This window comes from Syngnathoides biaculeatus, chromosome 12 (genome assembly GCF_019802595.1).
Source record: "Syngnathoides biaculeatus isolate LvHL_M chromosome 12, ASM1980259v1, whole genome shotgun sequence".
NCBI classification, from domain to species: Eukaryota; Metazoa; Chordata; class Actinopteri; order Syngnathiformes; family Syngnathidae; genus Syngnathoides; species Syngnathoides biaculeatus.
This window is the reverse complement of record NC_084651.1, coordinates 23607511-23634040: the sequence shown is the minus strand read 5'-3', so window position 1 is coordinate 23634040 and position 26530 is coordinate 23607511. Positions and strand designations below refer to the sequence as shown.

The window sequence follows — 26530 nt, the reverse complement described above, 5'->3', positions numbered from 1 at the left end:
TTCTTCTATTTCAATGATTCAAGGGGAAAGTCCCATTACCAAAAGACTGGAGAAGAAGACCCTGAGGATGAAGGTAGGCTTTACTGTGATGCACAGATAATGGTGCGCAAAACAGTAACACGCATTAGAAAGCAGGTAAAAATGTGAAATGAAGAAGAGGGAAAACAATGAATCCATATAAATGACAGATTATAAATAATGTAAAAGTAAACTCATACTAGAGTCTACATTGATGAACTGACTCTGACATGGTATGTCAGATTGGTATGAAACACAAGGTGATATTCATGAACGCCTATAGTATATTTGGTTAATGGTAAAACTTCTGGTGGTACTAAAACTTCCTCCCATAATTTTCCATTGGTGTGAGTATAGAGTGGTATGAAAAAGTATTTGCCCCCGTGACCAGAAAAAGATAATCCAAAAAAATGTGAAAAGTGTGAAACATAGTAGTGGTCGTGGTGTGGTCTGGAGTTACTTTTCTCCTTCAGGACCTGGACGAACCATAAATTCTGCTCTTTACCAGAAGATTCCGAGGATGAATGTTCAGCCATCAGTTAGTGACCTCAACCTGAAGTGCACTTGCAACGGCAGCGGAACAGTTTTTGGGTGTGGGGGGTACAGCAATTTGGGGACACATTTTACTCTTACTTATTCTTTCTCAGGGGGCTGCTGAGCGATTTTATCCATCCCATAAGGCGATCAGCGATGCGAGTTTGGGGGATGCTGATCCATTCCCATAAAAACGAAATTGTGGCTAGCCAACTGTCATATAATGTGTGGCTGGGCCATATTATTGTGTGAGGTAAGACATTATTAAAGGGGTAAAGGGAAATACACAGTAAAAAGTGGGGTGTGGGTCCAAAAGCCCCTCGAGTCCCCAATTCCAAAGCCCCTGTGCATCTGGGTTATGCTGCAGGGCAATTATCCAAAAACCACAAGTCAACTTTGGAATGGCTTAAAGGGACAAAATGAAGGTTTTGAAGTGGACTGGTCAAAGTTCGGACTTCATTACGACTGAATTAGAATCAGAATTATTCATCTTTATTTGCCAAGTATGTGAAAAATACAAGGAATTCAGCTCCTGTAGTTGGAGCTCCTGCAGTATGACAATAGTCAATTGACAGAGACATACAAATATTAAACAGTCACTGAGCAATAAAAGGCTACCATTACATGGTGGACTACCGCTACATAATTATTATTAATATATTTTTCAGGGGACAATTGTGTAAAATGATGGTGACTCCTGAAATGACAATAATAATGTGCAGTGACCATTGTGCAAATGATGCAGAGACTTCAAGAAATGTATGCAGTTTGAAGTTACTAGCAGTGTGACAACCTGGGAAATGTCAATTGTTCAAATGGTGCACATGAGTGGCCCATATTGGTAAACAACAGAAAAGCAGGATGGTGAGAATATTACAGTGAGTGCACACGTAATGTATAAGTGGCCAGCTAGAGATGTGACTACAATCTCAAGACAAAATGGGCAGCATGTTACAATGGAATGATTAATTAACTGTTTAAGAAGTTAATGGTAAGACGGAAGAAGCTGTTGGAATGTCTACTTGTTTTAGTTTGCATTGATTGATAGTTCGTACATGAGGGAAGGAACTGGAATAGGTGGTGACAAAGGTCCAAGATGATATTGTATGCTCTTTTCTTAGTTTTGGCTGTGTGCAAATCCTCAAGGGTGGGTAGGGAATTACTAACATTCTTTTCAGCAGTTTTGTCCATTGCAGTCGGAGTTTATTCTATTTTTGTCATTGCATCTGATGGAGGAACACAGGACTGATTCGTTGACCGCTGTGTACAACTCCCTTAACAGTTCATGTGGCAGGCCATGCTTCCTCAGAAGCCACAAGAAAAAGATCCTCTGCTGAGCATTTTTAAGGATTTCATCTCCCACTCCAGGTCCTGAGAGACTGTTTTCCTAGTAACTTGAAGGTCTCAACATTTAACACAGGGTACTTGGATAGCGTGAGGGGCAACTGTAGCGAAATATGCCTCCTGAAGTCCACCATCATCTCAATAGAGTTTTGAGGATGTTCAGCTCCAGGTTGTGTTGGACTCCACTTCCTGTTGACAGGTCGACACTACACCATCTTTGATGAGGCTGATGACGGTGGTGCCGTCAGCAAACTTCAGGAGTTTGACAGCCAGGTGAATTGAGATGGCATGACCTTGAAAGGCCCACCCATTCTCAAAAATCGTCCACTCTTATCTTATTAAAAGAATTTCAAGGAAGAGTGGGCCAAAATATCTCCACATTGCCAAGACAGAAATTACGTGATTTCATGTGTCGCTTCTCAGGGGAGTACAACCCAATAATAAGCTAATGTTATGTAGTCATCGGATGCGTTTTGGGCGTTTAATGCGGCGTGATTACATAGAAAGTCCATGCAGTTTGAACTGATAACGCTGATGAAGCACGTACACTTTGAATGCGTCCAAATGTGTCACACGAGCAAACTCAAGTGAAGGACATGTGGCGAAGCAATCTTTCACATCCAGTGGGAATGTACCGTAGCATCCATCCATCCATCCATCCATCCATCCATCCATCCATCCATCCATCCATCCATACTGTACACACTGTACATACGTGCATACACACTGTATGCGGTTTTAATAGTCTTTTTTTTAATATCCATCCATCCATCTTCTACCATGTTTCCAGGTCGGGTCGCAGGGGCAGTAGCTTTAGCAGGGATACCCAGACTTCACTTTCCCCAGCCACTTCATCCACCTCTTCCGGAGGGATCCCGAGGCATTCCCAGGCCAGCCAAAAAACACAATCTCTCCAGCGTATCATGGGTCGCCCCTTGGATCTCTTTCCTGTCGGATGTGCCCAGAAGACCTCACCAGGGAGGCATCAGGGAGGCATTTGAATCAGATGCCCCACCCACCTCATCTGGCTCCTCTCAATGCGGAGGAGCAACAGCTCAACACTGAGCCCCTCCCAGATGACTGATCTTCTCAGTCTACCTATAAGGGAGAGTCCGGACACGGTGCAGAGGAAACTCATTTCGGCCGCTTGTATCCGGGATCTTCTTCTTTCAGTCACAACCTACAGCTCATGACCATAGGTGAGGGTAGGAACTAAATTGGGAGCTTCACCTTTCGACTTAGCTCCCTCGTTACCACAATAGACCAATACAAAGTCCGTCCTGGAAATGCTGCACCAATCCGCCTGTCAATCTCCCACTCCATTTGTCCCTCACTTGTTAAAAAGACCCCAAGACACTTGAGTTCCTCCATTCGGGGGAGGATCACATCCCTGACTTGGAGAGGGCACGCCACCCTTTTTCCACTGAAGACCATGGTCTCAGATTTGGAGGTGCTGATTTTCCTCCAAGACGCTTCACACTCGACTGGGAACGGCTCCAGTCAGTGTTGGTGATCACGGCCAACAGAACCAAATCAGCTACAAAGAGCAGAGATGTACTGCTGAGGCCACCAAACCGGACACCCACAACGCTTCAGCTGCTCCTAGAAATTCTGTCCATAAAAGTTATGAACAAAATCAGTGACAAAAGGCAGCCTTGGCGGTGTCCAAATCTCACCGGATACGAGTACGACTTATTGCCGGCAATGCAGACCAAACTCTGACACCAGTTGTACAGGGACCAAACAGCCCATACCTGGGGGTCTGGTACCCCATACTCCCGAAGAACCCGCCCTACAGGACTCCTCAAAGGACACGGTCGAGAACCTTCTCCAAATCAACAAAATACATATAGACTGGTTGGGCGAACTCCAAAGCGCCCTCGCGGATCCTGCCAAGGGTCTTGAGCTGGTCCACTGTTTCACAGCCAGGACAAAAAAAACACATTGCTCCTCCTGAATCCAAGATTTGACTTCTTGACGGACCCTCTCCTCTCCAGCACGTCTGAATAGACCTTACCATGGAGGCTGAAGAGTGTGATCCCCGTGTAGTTGCAACACACAAACATAAGGGGGCAATTTGTTTTACACATAGGGCCTGCAAGCTTTGAAGCTTTTATTTTCTTTAATGGACAAAAGCACCATTTTGAAACAGCAGTTTTTTTACATGGGTAACTCTGTCTGATATTTATTAACATTTGTTTGATGGTTAATAAAAAAAAATGAAAAATGTGAGAATGGGGTAAATATTTTTTCATGGCATTGTAACTGTAAATAAGTGTTTGTCTATCTGTGCCCTGTTATTGGATAGCGATGTAGCCCAGCTCTCGCAGAAGGTTTGTTGGGATTACACTGGATCTTACCCATGACACCTATGAGGACAAGTGATTTAGACAATGGATGGCTGAAAGAGGTGTCCATTATTGGACAGGAAGTGGTGTTAGTGTGATTGTTTCATGGCAACTAAAAGGCGAGGGTGCTGTTCAAACGTCCGCCTATTTGTGACCTCATTTCATACGGCTGCGAGTAAACATGTTCTGAGCATCAAGTACATGGCTTACCTGCCACTGTCAAACAGCTTCCTGCTATGTGTCTCACATTCAGGTGTATCGAGAGTCTCATGCTGCCTGGACAATGGCGGTTGAGGAAAGAGGATACACCGGAACAAACAATAAAATAAAATAAAATAAAGAAAGATGCATGGAGAAGAGAGCAAGATGGAGGATAAAAATAAGGATAAATAAGTTAAGGGGACTCAAATTATTATGGCACCAAATATAAGTTAGAAGTGATGGGTGTTATGAGGGTGATATGAAGATAAATGACTCGACACAACGACTCATATGAATGTGTGTGTCTGTGTGTGTGTGTGTGTGTGTGTGTGTGTGTGTGTATGCAGATGCCTGAATAAAATACCTTGTACCTTACTGAGAGAAATTTCAGGAACCACGGAGTAAAAAAGTACTGTAGTAAAAAGACATACATATGTCCAAACTTGATGCCATTAAGAGTTTGCAACCAATGCTGAGGAATTGGTCTTGGAAACAAATAAAGATGGGCACATAGAAGCTGCAAATGCATTTCCCAGAACAACACCACAACCAACGACGACAAGAACAAAAAACACTTTGCCAGTGCAAAAAGCAAACACAATGGTGCAGGATTTCACTCCAAAAGCAGTCCAAGCTACACCAATTTAAAAATGAGCACAAACCGAAGCTTAACAATGGACGAAACAATAAGAAACTAAGAAGACCAAATAATTTCAACACTATCCACAACCAGGAACACAAACCATTACTACCACTCTTGGCAAAGATGCACAAAAGCAAAACCAAAACAATGTAAGTTACAAACTGTGTAGAACTTGTATATTTATTGAGTTGTTATTCTCACAAGTTCCATTTTGTATGCCACAGTCAAAGCGACAGTGATAACCACAGAGTACCAGTGATTTTGGATTTAGAGAGAGACAAAGAGACAGCAAAAGAATACTTTGTGATTTTATCCCATGTGTTCAAATATAAAGAAGCTATTTATTGTCAGTACTAAGTATGTCAGTGCTTTATTTCATGCAAGGGAAAATCACTTTCTACACAGAATTCTTAGAAATCAAAAGTTAGACTTGGGATATTTTTACTAGCTCATCCAAAATGTAAAAAATGGTATTCAAACTGTACAAAGGATTATTGTTAAACACACACACGCACGCTAGGTAGAGCTTGGCAGATGCTTGCACCTAAATAAAACCAATGTGATCCCATGATTTGTAGTTTGAGAGAGAAAAACAAAACTAAGGGGGTGGGGGAATAGAGGATTGGGCTAATAAATAAATTAACTGTGTGGATGGAAGATCTTATGCAGGTGACAAAATAGAGATTTTGAAGTTGGTACTCAGTGGTGTCACTTGTCAAGCTAAGGGGAGTCAAGAGCAAGGTCATGGGTCCACAAAGGGGTACCTGTCATCTTCAGGGGAAGCGTGTTGGATAAAAATCCTGGGACTGGGAGGACGTCTTCTTGGCAAGGAATGGTACAATGATTTTCTATGTGTGCACAGGGAAAAAAATAACTTCACTTAAAAAAAATGGATGATAGTATCCCCTAATATATTCAAGTCCAATTCTGCAGTCTGTCAAATAGTGTCATCACAACATCAGTATTTAAAATCCAATATGATAGAGAACAAGTCTCGCTTGATGCTTATCACTAAATGTAAGAATGGAGTAAAGTAAAGAGTTCAGTTTACACTACTAGAGAGAAGCAAAGACAATCATATACCTAATTTTCTGCTTTCAATTAAGCTCTAGTGTAGTGAAGTCAATCTCCTCACTGTTTTGTTTTTTATTGGATTTTATTAATACTGTTTTAGGAATATTTTTGTACAATTTCTTCATCTTTTATACTGCAGAGGAATTCCTACAGTACATGACAGACAAGAAACACATTCATGGCTAACAGTTCACGCTATGATACTGCCAGAAATAAACAACAGTAGTTGTTTAGAGTAGCAATAGAAGCCAGTGACACAACTTGCCAAGCAGACAAATTCAACTGGTTTTGATCAAGGAGTGCAGCTGACACAAATTACTGATGGTCAATCTCTGCTGAGCGCACATAAGCAGGCCAGAGTATTTGGACTGTGCGAATGGTGAAGTGAATCAGAGCAGAAGAAGAATTAAGAGCTTGAGGTGTTCAACAAGAAACGTAATTGTTTTTTAAAGTCGCAAGAAGAAACTCTTAACTTAGTGGCTCAAAAATATCTTACCGTCCAAATCATTTTAATGGGGGGAAAAAGTGTTAGTTTTAAACGGCTGTGAAGACAAAAAAAAAAAAAAACTGTCTACAGTGAGTGCCATGAGGTGTTCTGAGGGTGAAGAACAGTGTTATTTAAATGTGGGCAAAAGTGCAAGACCAAACACAAATAGGGACTACAGAAACTCTACAGGAGGATGGTGGATACAAAGCATGGTACCTTTGCAACTCAGGTGTGGGGGCATGATTATCTGGAGTCAGACAGTTGGTGCTAGCACTCCTAACCCTGTCCAGAGAAGGCTGAAGATCACTAGAGGCATCACAGCACAACATGCCATCCAATGGAGGAGAAGGAGGAGGAGGATGGAGAGGAGAGACAGGGCAAGAGGTCAACCACAGAGTGAAAAAAACAATGGACAAACACAAAATTTACTTCAAAAAAAAGTCTGGTTGGATTCACAAAATGATAAGTCTGATAATGAAGCCATGCCTGGCTACAGGGCACAATGAGTGGATGGGTATGTCATGACGGTGTAATTACCTGAGTTGCCAAACTTCCTGGGCAACGAGTGTATATTTTATTGGGGTGGGATTCTAGAAAAATGCTTGCCTAATTGAGCTTTTGACATGAAGGCATGGTACAATGCTACTTCCAGAACAGCATGCATTGCATACGAAATTAGATTAGTCGAAATTAGTTAGATTGAATCTAACTCGAGACCGAAAAAAAGTGAGATTCTGTCAGACCAAACATATTTCTCAATTTTTTCCCCCATGAATTCAAGTAACAGCAGTTGCATGTATTTGGTATTGCTTTCATAAAGGGAGAAATTACTCATAGATTGATAAAATCATCAGTGTAACATCACTACAAAGGTTGACCATATGCTTCAAACAAAGGAATTTACTTAAATACAATATATTTTCACCAAAACCTGAAAATATGGCCACACCTGTGGGGATCTATTCAAAGAGTTTGAAAACACATTTTGTTGTTACGTAAAAATGATCATGGTTCAAATATTGTGAGTGACAAAACTTTGTATTCAATCAAGGGTTACTTTTGTTTTTTTTTTTTTGTTTTTTTTTAAGGTCTTTTTGATATTTTCCAAAAACAAATTTTGGCTCTTCCATAGATGGATTTGTTAAACAGGTGGAGCAGGTTATCTTTTTAACTTTCACTAAAAATTGTTTGGGGGGAAAAGTCCATTACAAAAAATACTTTCATAGATAAGGATTATGGCTTACGAATCCAAATTGAGAGAGAGTCTATAAAGATGGCTGAAATGTCACTTGAGTTTGCATATTCTCTCCAGTGCCTGTGTGGGTTTTTCCGGGCACGCCGATTTCCTTCCACATCCCAAAAACATGCACGGTAGGTTGACTTAAGTCTATAAATTGCCCATAGGTGTGAATGTGAGTGTGAATGGTTGTTGGTGTCCTGCGATTAGCTAGCGACTAGCTCAGGGTGTACCCGATCTCTCATCCCAAGATAGCTGGAATAGGCTCGACCACCCCTGTGACCTGAGTGAGGGTTTAAAAAAATGGATGGATGTCACTTGAACGAAAATGCTGTAATTCTTAGTTGTATAAGGTTATTCATTCATTCATTCATTCATTCATTCATCCATTCGTTCGTTCAACTTCTACTACTTATCTGAGGTCGGGTCGTGGGGGCAGTACCTGTAACAGGAACGCACAGACTTCCTTTTGCCCAACCACTTAATTCAGCTCTTCAAGGGGGCGGGGCCCGAGGTGTTCCCAGGCCAGCCGAGAGACATAGTGTCTCCAGTGTGTCCCGGGTCATCCCGAAGGTCTCCTTCTGGTGGGACATGCGCGTGGAACACCTCATTAGGGAGGTGCCCAGAAGGCATCCAAATCAGTTGCCCCAGCCACCTCATTTGGCTTCTCTCAATGTGGTGGAGCTCTACTTTGAACAAGCTCCTGGATGGCCGAGGTTCTAACCCTATCTCTAAGGGAGAGCCCACACACCCTGCAGAGGAAATACATTTCAGCCACTTGTATCCGCGATCTTGTTCTTTCAATGATGACTAACGGCTTGTGACCATAGCTGAGGGTTTCAACTTAGCTCCTTTTACCACAACGGACCAATTCAAAGTCCGCATCACTGCAGTCGCTGCATCGATCCACCTGTCAATCTCCTGCTCCCTTCTTCCCTCACTTGAAACAAGACCCCAAAGATACTTGAATTCCTTCACTTGAGGCAGGATCTCATTCCTGACCTGGAGAGGGCACGCCGAGCTTGAGGACGATGGTCTCAGATTTGGAAGTGCTGATTCTCATCGCAGCCGCTTCACACTCGGCTGTGAAACACTCCAGTGAGATTTGGACATCCTGGCTTGATGAAGCCAATACAACTACAGTGAAGAAAATAAGTATTTGAACACCCTGCTATATTGCAAGTTTTCCCACTTAGAAATCATGGAGGGGTCTGAAATATTCATCGTAGATGCAAGTCCACTCTGAGAGAGATAATCTAAAAAGAAAAATCCAGAAATCCCACTAATGTATGATTTTTTAAAGAATTTATTTGTGTGATACAGCTAACAAGTATTTGAACACCTGAGAAAACTAATGTTAATATTTGGCACAGTAGCCTTTGTTTGCAAATACAGAGGTCAAACGTTTCCTGAAGTTGTTCACCAGGTTTGCACACACTGCAGGAGGGAATTTGGCACCATCCTCCACACAGATCTTCTCTAGATCAGAAAGGTTTCTGGGCTGTCGCTGAGAAACATGGAGTTTCAGCTCCCTCCAAAGATTTTCTATTGGGTTTAGGTCTGGAGACTGGCTAGGCCACGCCAGAACCTTGATATGCTTCTTACGGAGCCACTCCTTGGTTTTCCTGGCTGTGTGCTTCGGGTCATTGTCATGTTGAAAGACCCAGCCACGACTCATCTTCAATGCTCTCACTTGGTCAATGACCTGAAAAGAGGTGGGACCACCGTTTCCAAGGTGACTGTTGATCATACATTAAGACGTCAGAGTTTGAAATCATGCTTGGCACAGAAAGCTCCCCTGCTTAAATCAGCACATGTCAAGGCCCGTCTTAAGTTTGCCAATGACCATTTGGATGATACACAGGAGTCATAGGAGAAGGTTTTGAGGTCAGATGAGACCAAAATGGAATGTTTTGGTCATAATTCCACTAACCGTGTTTGGAGGAAGACAAATGATGAGTTCCGTCCCAACAACATCATCCCTACTGTGGATCATGGGTTTGGTAGCATCATGCTTTCGGGGTGTTTTTCTGCACATGGGACAGAACGACTGCATTGTATTAAAGAAAGGATGACCATGGCCATGTATTGTGAGATTTTGGGGAACAACCTCTTTCCCTCAGTCAGAGCATTGAAGATGGGTCTTGGCTGGGTCTTTCAACATTACAATGACCCAGTGTTCCCTGTAAGATGTGCAACTGCGCAGATCCAGCGCAGTAAACTACAGCCATTTTTTTATTACTTTTTTAAAGACAACAGAACACTGCCTCTCACAAAGAGCTGCTGCTCGACCACATCGGGCCACACACTCTACAGTACTTCCTAGTTTACCTGACACCGCACCCTCCATTTTAAAGGGGTACACTCATAATTACAAACCACGGGATATGTGAATAATAGAAGAAAAAGTGGTGAAACTGGATGAGATTTTCTCTATTTTGAGTAAAAAAAAAGTCTGGTCTGAAGCAAAAGTCGAAGATACAGGATGAGATGGTGTATAATGTTAAACTTCCAACATGGCACAGCCTGGCTGAGGATGAAAGCACAGACGTTACAGTGCACAAAAAGCTAATTCTGTATTTTAAACATAGGAGGCAACATAACATTAAGCCTAAAACTGTTTGGTAGCATTATTCAGCTTTCAAAATTGCTAAAGATATTCTGCAAGCAATAATACAATTTTTCACCAAGAAAAAGAGACGGGGATATCATTGTGGGTTAGAAAAAAATGAAACAAAGTTGGAAGCAACATTTCAAATTTATAGTTAATATTTGACTTGGTATATATTTGTACTGTAATGTATTTTTTTCTTTTTTGACACTTTCAGTGTAAGTTTGCAAAAACACAAAATTGTTCTTAAAAATGTTCTGATTGGAATGTAATCTGAACCTTTTAATGAGCCATATAACTTCAATGGATGACACTGATTGACCACAGCGCATACATCTGATGTTGGTCACAGTGGTCAAAAAGAACGATCATGGCCTTAGTGTGTTTGCTCAGACACATAAAAAATTAGAGGGAACATTGCAATGACCCAAAGCACACAGCCAGTAAAACCAAGGAGTGGCTACGTAAGAAGCATATCAAGGTTCTGGTGTGGCCTAGCCAGTCTCCAGACCTAAACCCAATAGAAAATCATTGGAGGAAGCTGAAACTCCATGTTTCTCAATGACAGCTCAGAAACCTGTTTGATCTAGAAAAGATCTGTGTGGAGGAGTGGGCCAAAATCCCTCCCGCAGTGTGTGCAAATCTGGTGAGCAACTACAGGAAACGTTTGACCTCTGTAATTGCAATCAAAGGCTACTGTACCAAATATTAACTTTTTTTTTTATGTGTTCAAATACTTTTGTGCAGCTGTATCACAAAAATTGTTAAAAAAAATCATCCATTGTGGTTTCTGGATTTTTCTTTTTAGATCATCTCTCTCACAGTGGACATGCACCTAAGATGAAAATTTCAGATCCCTCCATGATTTCTAAGTGGGAGAACTTGCAATATAGCAGGGTGTTCAAATACTAATTTTCTTCATTGTATAAACTGATTGGGTGAACTCCCATGCACTCTTGAGGACCCTGCAGAGGGTGTGGAGCTGGTACACTGTTCCATGGCCAGGACGAAAACCACATTGCTCCTCATTAATCTGAGATTTGACTTCATGATGGACCCTCCTCTCCAGGGCCCCTGAATAAATATTACCAGCGAGACTGAGGAGTGTGATCCCCTGGAGTTGGAACCCATGCTCTTGTCCCCTTTCTTAAAAAGGGGGACCACCACTCCACTCTGCCAAACCAGAGGCATTGTCTCCAATGTCAGGAGATGTTGCAGAGGCGTGTCAACCAGGATAGCCTCACAACATCCAGAGCCTTAAGGAACTCCTGATGAATCCCATCCACCTCCAGGGCCCCGCCACCAAGGAGATTTTTAACCAGCTCGGTGACCTCAACCCAGGAGATTGGAGACCCCGCCTCAGAGAACACAGACCGTGCTTCCTCATGGGCAGACATGTTAATGGAATTGAGGAGGCCTTCGAAGTATTCTCTCCACTGACTTACAATGTCCCGAGTCGAGGTCAGCAACGCCCCATCCTCACAATACACAAGGTTGACAGTTCACTTACTAGGACCTTTTTACTGTGGGTGACCCTACCAGGGGCATGAAACCCCAGACAACTTAGCTCCTAGGATCATTGGGATAAACAAACCCCTCCACCACAATAAGGTGACAGCTCATGAAGTGGTGTATAAGGTTATATACTAAATAAATAGAAGTAGTTTAGTTGCAACATAAATGACACATAGATGTGATGGACGCTTTGACATACTGTACAGCGACATATATTTTGCTGTGTGATGGAGGTGGGACTAAGTAAAATAATGAATGTGCAAGTCACGAGTCTCAAGTTTTAACCTTCAAGTTTCAAGCATGTCCCAAGTTAATGCGATAAAACTCAAGCAATTCCAGTCGAGTCACCGGAAATCTTCAATCAATTTGAGTCGATTTAGTACTGGACTTAGGTTTGCGAAGTCATGACTCAAGTCATACAACTCACTCAATTGCAAAATGTATTCATTTGCCACATTGCACTTATAATCAGTATTTGTGTACATTAGCTGTCGTAAAAGATTCACAGTCACGTTTTATAATGGTCCTAAAACTGTTTGTCAATTGTCTCTATTTTATGTTCTGACATGAAACTGAGTTTATGTTTGGTCAGCTATAGGTGATCTAGACTTTGTAGTTATTAACATAGCATACCTTTCCTTGATGGTTTTAAAGTGAAGTCAAGGTCAAATCACGCCTTTCATACATTTTACTAGCAAGTCCCTTGTCCTAGTCTGACTCATGTCAAGTCATGTGACTCATGTCATGTGACATTTGTTTGAAGCATATTAAACCCTTATACCTACCTCCTCATGTTACTGTGGGTATTGGTGAATAAAAGTGACATCTTGGGTGGGAGTATTTGATTGTGCCTAGTTGAACTCCTGAATTGTGCATGCATGCCAGAGAGAGAAGCAACAAGATTGTAGGAGAAGGGAAGGAAAAAAGTGTGTGCAGTTCTTTTGGATACACAGACAGTAGAGATTCACAAGGCTAATGAAGAGGAAAGTTAACCTGCGAGTCGATGCACTTGAGTATGTTGTGGTAAAAAAGTACCGCAAACGACAGATGATAGTGACATATAGTGCACGATAGTGCATTTAGTTCTTTAGTTGTGCCAGTTAATGTACTCTTAAGTGTATATTTATTCATAAAGATCTTTTTAATACCTTGTTTTTTCTACATGATAAGATGGCTTTTTTCACTGTATGGAGATATCTTTTCAAAAAGCACCATTGTTGATGTACTTATGTGTTACTAAGCAAATGGTATTAGCAAATGGTCTTATTTAAAAATGTATGGTTTCAATCTTGATGAGGCTGAGTGTTCTCAAAGTGCAACACACCTCTTTGACTATAAGCACTGGCATGACTGCACTGGGAATAACCATGCTTATTCCAAAAATCTTGACTAAAAATGTTCGCAGCGACTCAAAGTTTTAGTACGGCTTCGGTTTTCTGATTTAAATTACAGTCCATTGATACTGTTACAAGATTGTTTTTCTTTTACAAAAAAAAATAGTATGCCTGACCAAACTGTTAAAGTTCTTAAAAACAAATTAACATTGTAAGTATTGATTTTGTTGCATTTTTTTTTGGGGGGGGGAGGGGGGGGGAGGGAATAAAAGCATACAAATAACAACTTAAAGAAATAGTAAAACAAACTCATGACAATATGTAACACTAATCATCGTCCTGTTGTGTCCCCTTGTGGAACACAGGGCACATTGCAAGCTCATTGCATACACATGATTTACTGTTCTTTTGACGTAGTTCTCTCAAAAAAATGTATCCATTATTGTCCAACTCAGCAGTAAACATTACACATTTACTCATGATATCATACTATAAAATATATTTACTAATATAAAAAGAAATGATTGTCTTTTTATTTGCAAAATGTTATCTCTTGTTCCTCAACAATAGGAAGTTGCTCTGAGTAAGGTTCAGTTATTCCAACATATGTATTTTGAACTTTCATAAACTTTCAAGAAGTACTCTCTGGGTTCAAATTCTGAGTCAGAAATTCACCTCCAGAAGGACAAAGTAATGAATATGACATGTTTGACCAAGTTACCTGAAGTGGATGCACTCAGTACTTTTGCCTCGCATTGATTGGTGGATCATGATGACCTCACTGTGGTAAACATGGGGATGGATGACACATGAGGAAAGCAACAATTCCCCAAAACAGGAGAGTCAAGGGAGAAGAGAGTGAATTGGAACAAGAGGACACGATGCATCAACAGTACATAAACACACACTCGCACGGCAAAACACACAAAGTACACTGTAAACCTTTACAAACCACGTATCAATAGGCTACAGCACCAAACCCTGTTCAAAGTCCAAGCCAACCATGAAAATGAGACATTTACTAACCAAAAATGGAAAAAACAAAACATTTTGTCATAATTTCACAACTCAGAGAACATGGTTTCAGCAGTTTCAGCAATGACATTCATCCATTCAAATGTTTTTGCATTTTCCAGCACTGCATACAAATGAGCAGTCAGCGTTTCCCAAACTACAAGTAACACAATAAGTGGACATACCAGGATAGGTCAGATGCACATTCAAGGACAATACCTGTCATCCAGGTATTCCTGATCTTTGTGGCGACCTCTTGCAGAGTCATAGTAGCGGGGCGGAGAACGAGAACGCCTAGAGTGCGAAAGCTCATCGTCTAGACTCCTGAAAAGACAGACAATAAATATATAAACAAAGATGGAAAGGTGTTATGTCGTTGTAGTGGTGAAGCAATTTGAAAGACAATTGTTGGTTAGGCTCGTTTGGCTCAGACTGTAAAAGCAGAGCTGGCAGCACAATGACTTCCGGAGTAGGAGGCCATTTCATTTGGGGATGGCCTCAGTTCTCTCTCAAGCACTATAGTGTACCATTTTTAGATTTTGCCTTTCCTCCATGTCTATTCAACTAGACTGCAACACCCAATGGAAACTGTTATCACTAGTTTTCAGGGTATAAAAGAAAAACACTTCTTCAAAGCAGAGACAGAATTGATTGGCATAACCATGAAGCTAATCTTGGTTTATCCATGAAGAGGAAAATTATCATCATTGAAGAAATAATCTGGCGCAGTATCTCTGCGATGATTATTTTGTATTACAGTTTAGAAGTGACTCTAATGCACCTTTAAGTGCAATAATACATCATTTTCAAATCATCTAACTTTTCACCTCTGTGCAGGAACATTGGCTGGTCGAGACCGCATAGATCCCTGGTCCTCACGGTGGGGGGATACTGAGCGAGAACGTATATGATGCGAGAGTGTCCTCTGGTGCTCAGGCACCTCCAGGGTGGCCGTGGGCTCTCGTTGTCGCTCCCTGCCACGTCCCTCTGCTGCTGGGTGCCAAGTGATGTTGCATGTAAGCGCATATTGATAGACACAAAACATCATTCACAAGGAAAGTGAATGGAAATTCCAAACACAGTGCATCAAATAGTTTTTCTGTCAATTTACACACTTTTTTTTTTACGATAAAGTGCACTATATGGACAGATGTATTGGGACACGTGACCATTATACCAGCAGAAACTGGAAATATTGTAGACTGTTATTTGTAGAATCTACATATAATGAATACAAAATGACCTCACCTGTCTATTTACAATTCAGATGCCGTATACGCCGGCCTCCTAGCGAATTTATTTTTTATGTAGACTAAGTATATCTGGATCAAAAGATAAATATGAGTCATTAGATAGCATTCTGAGCTGATCTGAACTGAGAAGATACCATCACGTTTAAACCAACCCACTTTTCATGTGCGTAAAAGTTTTGCACAATTGTTATGTGAATGATGACTGAATGATATACAATACTCCATTGTCCAAATGAGTCCTATTAAATTCACTCTTCCAACCATCAATTACGTGAAATCTCTACACTCAGTTTGAGATTTTACTTTTGTTTGAAAAGGCAACTTTTATACTTGTGTAACTAACGTGAAAACCAAAGACTATCAATGGGTGAAAAACAATGTCTTGTGATGCTGAAAATAAAAAATTTATTAGAACTGTGGCCATGGTCAGTACAATCATCTGGAATGACCTTAAGAAAAAAATAAACCAGATAAACCAACAAATAAACACTAAATGACAGCAGTAAAATGACAGGACCAAGGAAAATGACAGCTGTTGATAATAAAACAGTGTGGAAGGTGTAAAGAACAATATCCCACAATATTTGTTACATCAGAAACAACCTGCAAAGGGATGGAGTGAAGGTCATGAACAAAGTTTACATGCTAACCAATAATTAAAAAAATATCAGAAAGGCCAGGATGGAATTGGCAAAACTACAGAGATGAGCAAAAAAAAATGTGTGGAAAAACGTTTTAAGGAAGATGAGATGAAGATTGACCTTCACCAAAGTGATGGAAGGGCTAAAGCTTTGCGGGGGAAAAAGGATATGCTTATGATGCCAAATATACAAGCTCGTATGAAACATTATTTTGGCTTGTGCTTGCATGGCTTCTTCATGGACGGGCTTTGTAATCTTCATTCATGATGTACAGGAGTCCTTGTTTAATGACATCAAGATGCTTCGAGGTTACAGCAGGCAAAGAATACATTGTCAAGCGGAAAAAGACCTTACTGGTTTTCATTTGTTTATCTACTGATGTCCTGGAAGTGTTTTTCATAGAACCAGTTACAGAAATGATTATTTATTAATACATTATTGTAGGCTACTGACGCAACTGCAGCAATGGAAACATAAACTGAGGACCCCCTGTATCACATGATGGCAGCAACAAATGAACGCAAAGGTCCACAGTAACAGGATGTCTACCAATTTCAAGTATGATGCCACAATACTGATTGAGAGATCCTTCATCATCCAGCCAAAGACAAACTCAAAACACGCTGTCAAAACAACAAAGGAGTTCATGAGGGGCACCAAGTGGCAGGTTTTCCACTGGCCAAGTCAATCCCAAGACTTAGACCCCACTGAGTTTGCATTTTCCCTGCTGCAAAGGAGCCTGAAGGTAGTAACCTTCAAAAGAAAAACTTCAAATGCACTACCGTGAAAATTTAAAAAATGGATCACAAATATTCACTCTAGCCTTTGTTACAATACTCTCAACCCCCCAACCCACCCCCCCAAAAATGAATTAAATGCAGTTTCATTATGAGATATTTTAAATCAGATCCAGATATAAATACCTGGTACGACTGTAAAAGCTGAGCTTTTGATCTCTTGTCGCATATTCATCATTTGATGTCAAATGCAAATGTGTTTTGTTTACAGCATAACTAAAAAATAACCCGCTACGTTCCAAAAGAGAGTACACATGGAAATATATTTGCAATGAGCAAACATTTAACAGAAATGAAGACTGGAATTTTCATCACTGCATTCGGTATTTTTAAATAAGAATAAAAATGAGTCTTTGTTGCTGCAGCAGAATATTATCTGAAGATAAAATTAGAAATAAAGCAAGTAATCAGCCTTGAAGGCATATGTGCATTCTTGGTGGGCTTTGTTTTGATCCCAAGGTCCCTGGCTTCATTTCCAACAGTGCAATATCTCAAAGCCAGAAATGGCCCACTAGTTCCTCTTTAAGTGGGTCTACCATTTTACCTTCCCATTTATACCGATCCAGACACACCAGATGGTTTGTTTTACAAAACAGTTTGCTTCTCAAGCCCATCTGGGAAAAAGTTGATTTCAGGTGTTTTGGGGGGGAAAAAACGCAACTTTTCAGAAAAAGTTGCAAGGTGACATGATGGTAACATTTCTCATCATGAAAAGCTTTCAGTGTAGTTCTTTGCTTTGTTTTTTTTTTTTTTTTGGTTTGAACCAAAACCACTGTTTTGATTTGCAAAGATATTATCCAGACGAATCTTTAAGGGTAGCCTTCATTTATTTGAGTAACCCTTGCTTTCTCTGTTGCTCGAGTCTTCTCAAAAGACACTCTGCAGTCTGACTACCAACAATTGTATCAACAGCAAACTTTGAAAATTTTGAAGATTTCATTCCAATATTCTTTGTGACTGTTTTCATATCTTCTACCCGTAACCAGTAGACAAACGCAACTTTCAGCTACACCAAAGAGGAAAAATGTTTTGACTGCTGTAAAGAAATATTTATCAAATATCCATTGATTTTAGATACCACAATTACCAAGTAGAACGTTAAATAGTCAGTATGTGATTGTAGTTATTTAACCCATTTAACTCCTTTTAGTGAAGAGTTGCGCTAATTTGAAATGCTACAAATGCACAGTGGTGTCACCGGTGATCCCTGCAATTTTAAACAGGTAAGCGGTTTCATAAAAGGCACTGACTGTTTTAGAATTACAACAATTTTATAGAGCATACATACTTTGGAAGTGGCTAAATAGAATTAGAACATTAGTTTCTGAGTTTAAATGTTATTTTCAAGCAAATATCAATTGAACAAATGGTACTCAAGTTATTTTGTCAACAGTCACATCATGGATAAACTCAAGTGGGCATGTAGTATTAGAACCCAAGCACACACATGCCACAAAACACTTATCCATACTTTTCACTTCACCTTGGTTTCAAATAATTTGGTTCCACATAAATGTCGCAAAGACTTTGAATCTTTTCAATTCTTACTAGTGACCTACAAAATCCATTCAACACCTATTAACAATAGATAAGTTGTGTATTTTCCAAGTCAGTAGTGTGATCTCAACCATAAGAGTTTGCTTTTAAGATATTGAAGACATGTAAAGGAACCGTGACTTACTGACACTAAGTAGAATTAAGGTGGTGGTGAACTCCTGGCAAAGCAGATAATCTGAATTTCGGCATGTCGCATTAGGGGTCAACACAGCGACTCCCCCGCATTATTTTTAGCACAAATTTGTGGGATATGCCCTTCCTGATGGAACCTATCCAGGCTGCAGTTGTGTACTGGAACACTGGACTGGATGATGCATGCGCTGTCTGCATGAAAGGCAGCTGCATGTACCAGAACACTACCAGTGCAGAAAATAATCTCCAGTAAGGAAAGGTACGGTAGTTTGGGGATGTCCACTAGCTAGAGAGGATATTTCAACACTATGCATAAAGATGAAAAACTAGTTCCCTCTCAAACATTTTCGAGACAAGAATTTAATGTAGTCATCATGAATAATACAACTGTAATTGTAATTTTGTTCAGCTACACTATAAACAGAACAAGCATAAAAGTTGTTTTGTTATTTTTTCAGTATGGACAGAATTAGGATACAGTCTACAACATTGCAGTTTACAGGTGAAAGTGTTGTATGGTCACATGATGGGTGTCTGTCTCTATTTTATGTTTGATATAAATCTTCCCTGGCTTTTGATTCCTTTTATGAGGAAACAAAAAAAAAAAAGACTTGAAAAAAATGACTAAAAAATTGCATTATATAAGGAAACAGTCCCCACCAACCTTTAGAAACTACAGCTGTACCCTCAAATTCAGGCTCTGTTACGCGCTGTGAACCTACACACACAGGCACACACATACAAAAACACACACACATGCAATCAACACACGTGCACACCACACACCCACACACACGCACACACGCAGGCATGCATCCATTCCAGTACACATAAAGTATTAGGGAAGGGAAGTAAAAGCAGACATTAACATTGACATAAAGTATATAGTACAGTGAACAGTACAAAGCCAATGACTGATAATAATAAAAAAATAAAAAAAAAAAACTCTTTTCCAGTGCACGCAAACACACACAGAAGATTCGACAGAGCTTAAAAAACCCATCGGAAAAAAGTACATGTGTAGACACAGGCATGCAAAACTTACGCTGCAGCTTCCTGCCAGGGTTGTTTGTGTGTATGTGTCGGCGAGGCAGATACGGAGAAGGTCGGGGGAGCGGTATGGAGGAGACGTCATGCGTTTGGAGGGGATACCAGTGTGGCTTGTCATCCAGTAAGGCCGTCTCCAGCTCGATAAGGATCTGTCAAGTCAAAGTATTCATTCTAAATAAGGCAAATGATTGATTTCAAGACAATGAAAATGTTTTGTTTTTACTTCAAAAGAAATGGAATACTTGAACAACTGCTGTTGATGTAAATCTTATGTCTTATCTTGTGTGCATATTACTTCTCCCATAAAGACGCTGTCTTCCTCTGGTGACCTGGGCTGGTCCCACACTGTCAGCTCCAGCATATGGTTGCGAAAATCCCTACGATGGATGTGAGTGTAGAGGAAGGTTTGATTCCATTTGGGTTCACAGGTCTTCTTCACTGCTTTTGTCCTGCGTTTACTCTTGTCACTGTTTTAAAGACATCCAAACACAAATTGCAAGATTTTTATGTGTCCATTAAACAAAAATAATCTCTTTGTGAACACTTTTAGAAAGTGTCCTTTCATAGTAGGGCCCGCCTGATTTAATTGTTCGATATTAGCCATTTTCAAAACTGATTTTTGCAGATATTTTTACACGAGCAAATCAGCCAATTTTTCTCAATGTGCTGTTAAACACATTGCAAAACAGTCAAATGTTCTGCTTGTAATTCATGTCTTTATTGTTTTAAGTGCTAAGGGACCAATAAAGAATTTCTTTTATAAATTACAGTTTTTGAAAATTAATTGGTTGATTAATCGGTTATCGGAATTTAAACCCACCGAATATCGACATTGACCTCAAATGAATTTCTAGCGATTGGGCATTACTTCACCGTATAACTCGAAGATATGACACCGGTACCTGCGATCAGGAAGGAAGTACATTTTAACGTATGGGCTTCTGGGTCGGCCATCGGGCCGTAGAGAGAGTTCGATCGCCTGAAGCACGTTGACTATTAGTTGGTGTCCTGCTTTGTCGTACCACAGCTTCACCTGCAGTACAAATACACGTTTAGAGAATTCCCAATGTCAAACACGCAACTCTGAGTTCCAGCACATACACACTCACAGAAAGTTTTCCTGGCATTAGTTGTGGAGCGTCAAGAATCATTCTTGGACTGCTGGGAGATAAGAGATTTACAGATGGTCTCTCCATCTTCTGGGACTCAAATGAACTCGAACCTGCTATGAAGTCAAAAGAAACAAAACCGTTTTTTTGAAAACCTAGAGAATTTACGATGGAGCAGATGTTGATGGTAAAAGAAAACAAAACGTTATGCATTGGAGTTTTTGCATTGCGTGGAGTATATATTCTTTTTTCTATCATCTTTTGCTTACAAAAAAAAGACTAACTGAAGTTTGTTTGTGTGTTTTTACTTGGTTCTGGTGATTTTAGATTTGAAATTGTATAAATTTGGACTTACTATGTTCACAAACCCCTAACAGCTGTATTTGGTGACAGATCAGCAGACTTTTACAGGTTGAAACATGCACCTTTTATGGAACAAAGTGACATGATCCATAATTTTTTTTTTTATTCCCGTTACTGACAAGGGTTAGGGTTAGGGTCGGTCAGCTAACCCTAAAAATGGGTTTGGACTGACTATGAAGCTTCATAAAGGCAAAAGAAATTGCAAATGTATCTGGCATTACACATTGTGTGCATACCGGCTTGAGCGTGAGTGCTTTTAAAGGAGAGTATAGCAGCATCTCAATTTGGACGAAGTAGCTTGTGAAAACTGTCAGATGGCTCCTGTGTTGTTTCAGGCCTTTGCATGAAAATTACACAAATGTTCACAAGATTATTTATTCTTTATTCCTCAGAGTTCAGACATAACTCTTACTTGTGAAGTGTTCAAAGACCAATTGGTTCAACCTCTGAACCATTTTTTTTCCCCATCGATAATGATGTAAATCAGTTTAATCTGTTCCCAACCTTCAAATAATACCGTAATTTCTCAAAAATAATGTGTAAATTTTTCCAAAAATATTTTCAAAAACTTAATAGAGCGCATTATATTTAGGTATGGATGAAAAATAAAAATACAATCACATTGTATAGTCATATACAGGTGTCCATAGAGTGTTAAAAAGGTATACATATACATTTCGATATGATATTCGATGTCTTATGTTATACATTTAAATATATTAATGTAATGTGGGCCCCCAACCTGAGCTCACTGAGGACCTCAGTGAGCTTGCATTTTACTTTCGTTAGCATACCATGCTTGTTGCTACTGAACCAAAGATAAGAAACGACTGCCCGTGAGTTTGTTTTAACTTAAACTAAGACAAAAAATGTCGACTACAATGGCTAGTTGTGCAGATGCTTTTAAAAGAAATGTCATCACTCATGCCAATGATGCCGGTAACCCGGAAGTAGCGCGACAGTCCAAAACAACGATAGCTCACATCAATCGTTGAGGTTTGTATCAAAAGAACGTGAGGTCAAACTACACAATATGAGCGTCATGAGAACATTAAAAAAAAAAAAAACGGGAGAGCGCACACATTTGAAATGGTTGCTGTTTTTGTTTTTTTTTTTGTTTGTTTGTTTCCATTACACTCATTTCTACGTAGTTTGAGCTCATGTTGTTTTGACCACCTTACGCAATGACGTAGAATAAAAACTAGACCATACATTACATCCAACTTTGGTTCCACCATGGTCAACAGGCTCTGACCTCTGGTCAGGGAAAAAAAATCACGATAAACAATACACACATTGTTATGGAAAACGATGAGATAAATCTATATACTTTGGATGTTTTGGATCTTTAGAGACATGAATATAATCTAAGCATTTGCAGCATGCCCAGGAAGGTTTAAATGATACATTGACACATGCATATGAGAGGTAGAGACCTTCATAATATTGTAATGATATATTTTCCAAATTCATTCACATTAAACTGAAACACACTTACCGGTGAAAAGTTACTTCTTCGCAACCGCCTGCGCGGTTTTGACAGCTAACAGCGCAACAAGAATTAACCATATTGACACCAAAAAAGCTAAACCTAACGTATTCCAATATTGTTTTACAATGTTCAATTGTAAGGATATCAAAGGATGTCAACTTTCACGTGAAATAGTACCCAAAGCAATGTTTTGCCTTGACCGGCGGTTGAAGCCGAATTACCACGTGAAAGCGGACTGTGCGCAGTCTAGTTGTTATTCTAGATCATTGACCTGACAACATAGGAATGCTGCTACAGATTGTAGCCGAATGGCGGGTGAGAGGCTGCGCTGAGGAAACAAAACTCTTGGGATTCAAAAAATGTTTCCTCACAAACGGCAGACTGCTGTGGGAGCAAAATAGGATCACTCTTCATGATTCAATGGAGGAAGCACCGGAACTGTACCAAGTCATCGATGAGTTCGACACTGATGCAACAAAGGCAGCTACGATGGGTATTTTTCAGGTTAGAGATGAGTGAGATGCTTCTTTTCAAGTCTTGGCTAAGGATGTGTAATGTAGAGGATAAATTGTACTAGGCACAAATATTTAATGCATTTTTTTTCAAGTTAAACAGTGTTAAATAGTTTTTTATTTAAGACTGTAATATGAGTTATCAACAGTATCAATAAAATGTTATGCCATCATTGAGCCTTTGTTTTAGTTGGTTGAGGGATTCTGTTTTGACAACTACAGGGATCAAGACAAGTGTGTCCCATGGCCTGTCCCAAGATTATATTACCGCTACATCAGAACATGCACAATGATTATTATTAATGATTGTTGTACGGACAGTTATTTGCAAAACAATACAAGTACAAACCTAACAAAATATAAATACAGATAATTTCTAATATTTTGAGCAAATGGGGAGCAGCAAATTGGGGGTGCGCATTGTACATTGGTAGAAAGGTTTTCCTGATTTTTTTTTTTTTTAGGTCAACTTTTGGGGTGCGCATTATGGTTCAGGACGCATTATACTCGAGAAATTATGGTAAATCCCTATTTTAAGTCCCATGTACATAGAAACATGTACACTATGTATTTCATTCCATCCATCCATTTTCTGAGCCACTTATCTTCACGGGGGTCGTGGGTGTGCTGGAGCCAATCCCAGCTGTCATCGTGCAGAAGCCGAGGTACACCCTGAACTGGTTGCCGGCCAATCGCAGGGCACATAGAGATAGACAACACTCGCTCTCACAATCACACCTGGGAGCAATTTAAAGTCTCCAATTAATGCATGTTTTTGGGATGTGGGAAGAAACCAGAGTGCCCAAAGGAAATCCACACAAGCACGGGGAGAACCTGCAAACTCCACAGAGCAAGGGCCAGGATTCGAACCCTGGTCCTCGGAACAGTGAGGACAATGCTCGAAAACTGATCCACTGTGCCGCCCAGCTTATATTTAAACAATTAAACATGCATACATTTCAAGCAACTTAAATGTGTATCATTTACTTTTTTTGGTTGCAGTATGGAGGTATCAGTGGATGGATGTGGAAGGAAGGAAGGACGGCGAGTTAACCCTTAGAAGTCACCCTCCATGATTTGACTGGGTAATTCTCCGGTAGCTTCTCCATTTCTTCTATTATCTGTGGCCTTTGCTTTGTAATGCTAGTCACTCCTTTGGCAACACTAGCGGCCTTTTATTACCTTTTTATTTTTTAAGATAATAAAAATAGTCAACTTAGCCATACGATACAAGTTAGCATGAATAGTAAAAAACACGTAGCCCGTTTTCATACTTAGTGATCCTTCATCCTTCCTTAAATCGACTGTGGTTCATACAACTTCCCTGTTTACTTTGCTCCTGGTAGCACTGCTGTCTTCCTTTGGGCCCATGGCAAAGAAAATACTGGATTTTATTTAAATCTTGGGACGCACTGGCAAGTGTGCGTGCTCAGTTCCTGATCCGAAGTGGACAGTGGTGCTTCTCAGAAACCAACCCGTGTGCGTTACACATCGCTCGGCTTGACTCGGCTCTGCGTTCAACGTGAATTCAGCTTTGCTCATGCGTTCCGACTCAGTGAGTTGGGTCAAAATCTGAGGCATTTTTTTGGGTTCTACTGTGGAGCGTCCGCTATATGATATGAGAGATACTCACTGGATTCTAATGGAGGATGGGATGTGTCTGGGATTCTTGGGATATCACTGAAAAAGCAAAACAAAAATGCACAAGTCATTTGCATGTTTACTTTACATACATTAAAGTTAATAGTAGTAGTAGTGGATGCAGAGCCTTGCATGTTTAATTCAAATAGCTAATAGTATTCAAACTGGTTAGTTAGGTTAGTATTGTAGATGTTCAAGCTAAAATATCACATGGTTAAGAGGCATGGGAAAGCTAAGGAATTGAAATGGGGAATGGGGACAAACACAACAAGTTCTTTGACTAAAACTAAACAAAGTATGATGATGTATCAATGCAGATAATACTATATGTTATAGCATTGTTTTTACTGTATAGCCTTACGTCCCTTATGAAGAAGAATCAGTTTTCTTTCTTGCATGCACTTTAGTATTCTTGTGGTTGTAATGGGATTCCTTTTTTTTTATATAGATTTATCTCTGCGTTAACTAGCATTTGTGTGTAACCAAAACTAAATTTCTATCTATACAGAATGTAGTCAACACAACCTTCTTCCACTACTATGCACAAATAATAATAATAATAATAATAATGATAATGTACTACAGATACATACCATAGAGATAAAATTAATAAAGCACGCATCATTGAAATGAACTAAAATGGTGCTTCATCAATTCCAGCAGCCAAAATAACATCATCGGGATTTGTTAAATTTGGAGCATTTTAAACATCAAATGATTTTGTCTCAGAATACGGACTAATTTGGCTTGTGGAAAACAATTCAACTTTGATATACTCCCATTTTGCATCACTTTGAGTTAAAAATACAGTAATTGAGATGGACAAATACAATGATTTTTTTTATTAAAAGCCAATTTACACATGAGCTTGATGTGCTAAGTGAAACAATTGCTCTTTTTGGGATGCAAAATAGCATCAGCAATATGAAACTATATTTCCATAAGCATGAGGGATCAAAGGTCCTAATTGCAATGGTAGGATTACTTACTGATATTTTCTACACACCCTTTGTGAGTGTTTGGAAAGAAATTAATACATTCAACTTTGTGTTCCAAAATGTATGTTAATGTTATGGATTCAAACAATATCATAGATAATACAATATCAATAAAGACAACGTCAATAATGTTAAAAATAACTTTGTTGCATATTAATGTCAGCTGTAGAAGTTGTTGGTACTGTTACCCATGGATTCATGCACATTGCATAAGTTAAAAATATTGTCAACCAAAAACAAGGGGAAAATCTTTTGAATAATAAAATATGTCAGATAAATAGAAAAATGATCATTTTAGGGGTTTCATTTCATCCTTGGTTCCTGTTTAAAATGTAAAATGCTGCAAGGAAACCACATTATCCTGGATGATCTTTTATGGTTTTTATGATTGTTGTTCTAATAACATGAAGTACTATGCATTTTGAGAAAAATTATTTCAAATCGCTTGAGTCGAGCATTATCCTCATAACTCCAAAACCATCACTTTTCAGGAGAGTAGAGAGAGCAAGCCATTTCCAACACTTTAGCTCAGTTGATTATACTCTATGTAAAAATATAAAAATAAAGAAAAATGCAGTAACATATGTGGAGACTGACCAATGTACAAACATTAGTGAAAAAATAT

General features: G+C 39.6%; 1 protein-coding gene across 8 annotated transcripts in view; it reads right to left on the bottom strand.

The window, feature by feature from the left end:
- The window catches only part of LOC133509598 (regulating synaptic membrane exocytosis protein 1-like), a 123321-nt gene that overhangs the window by 22791 nt on the left and 74000 nt on the right, over positions 1-26530 (bottom strand). For 3 of the 8 annotated variants that reach the window (XM_061836785.1, XM_061836787.1, XM_061836791.1), the window contains 11 exons: positions 24900-24946; positions 20900-21015; positions 20693-20823; positions 20086-20257; positions 19786-19939; positions 19405-19458; positions 15188-15350; positions 14580-14684; positions 14068-14127; positions 6866-6955; positions 5853-5936 (listed from right to left, as the gene is read on the bottom strand). In XM_061836785.1, coding sequence (XP_061692769.1) covers positions 5853-5936; positions 6866-6955; positions 14068-14127; positions 14580-14684; positions 15188-15350; positions 19405-19458; positions 19786-19939; positions 20086-20257; positions 20693-20823; positions 20900-21015; positions 24900-24946 — 1176 coding nt within the window. The remainder of the gene's footprint in view (positions 1-5852; positions 5937-6865; positions 6956-14067; positions 14128-14579; positions 14685-15187; positions 15351-19404; positions 19459-19785; positions 19940-20085; positions 20258-20692; positions 20824-20899; positions 21016-24899; positions 24947-26530) is intronic. The other 5 variants (XM_061836786.1, XM_061836792.1, XM_061836789.1 and 2 more) reach the window with 4 other exon arrangements.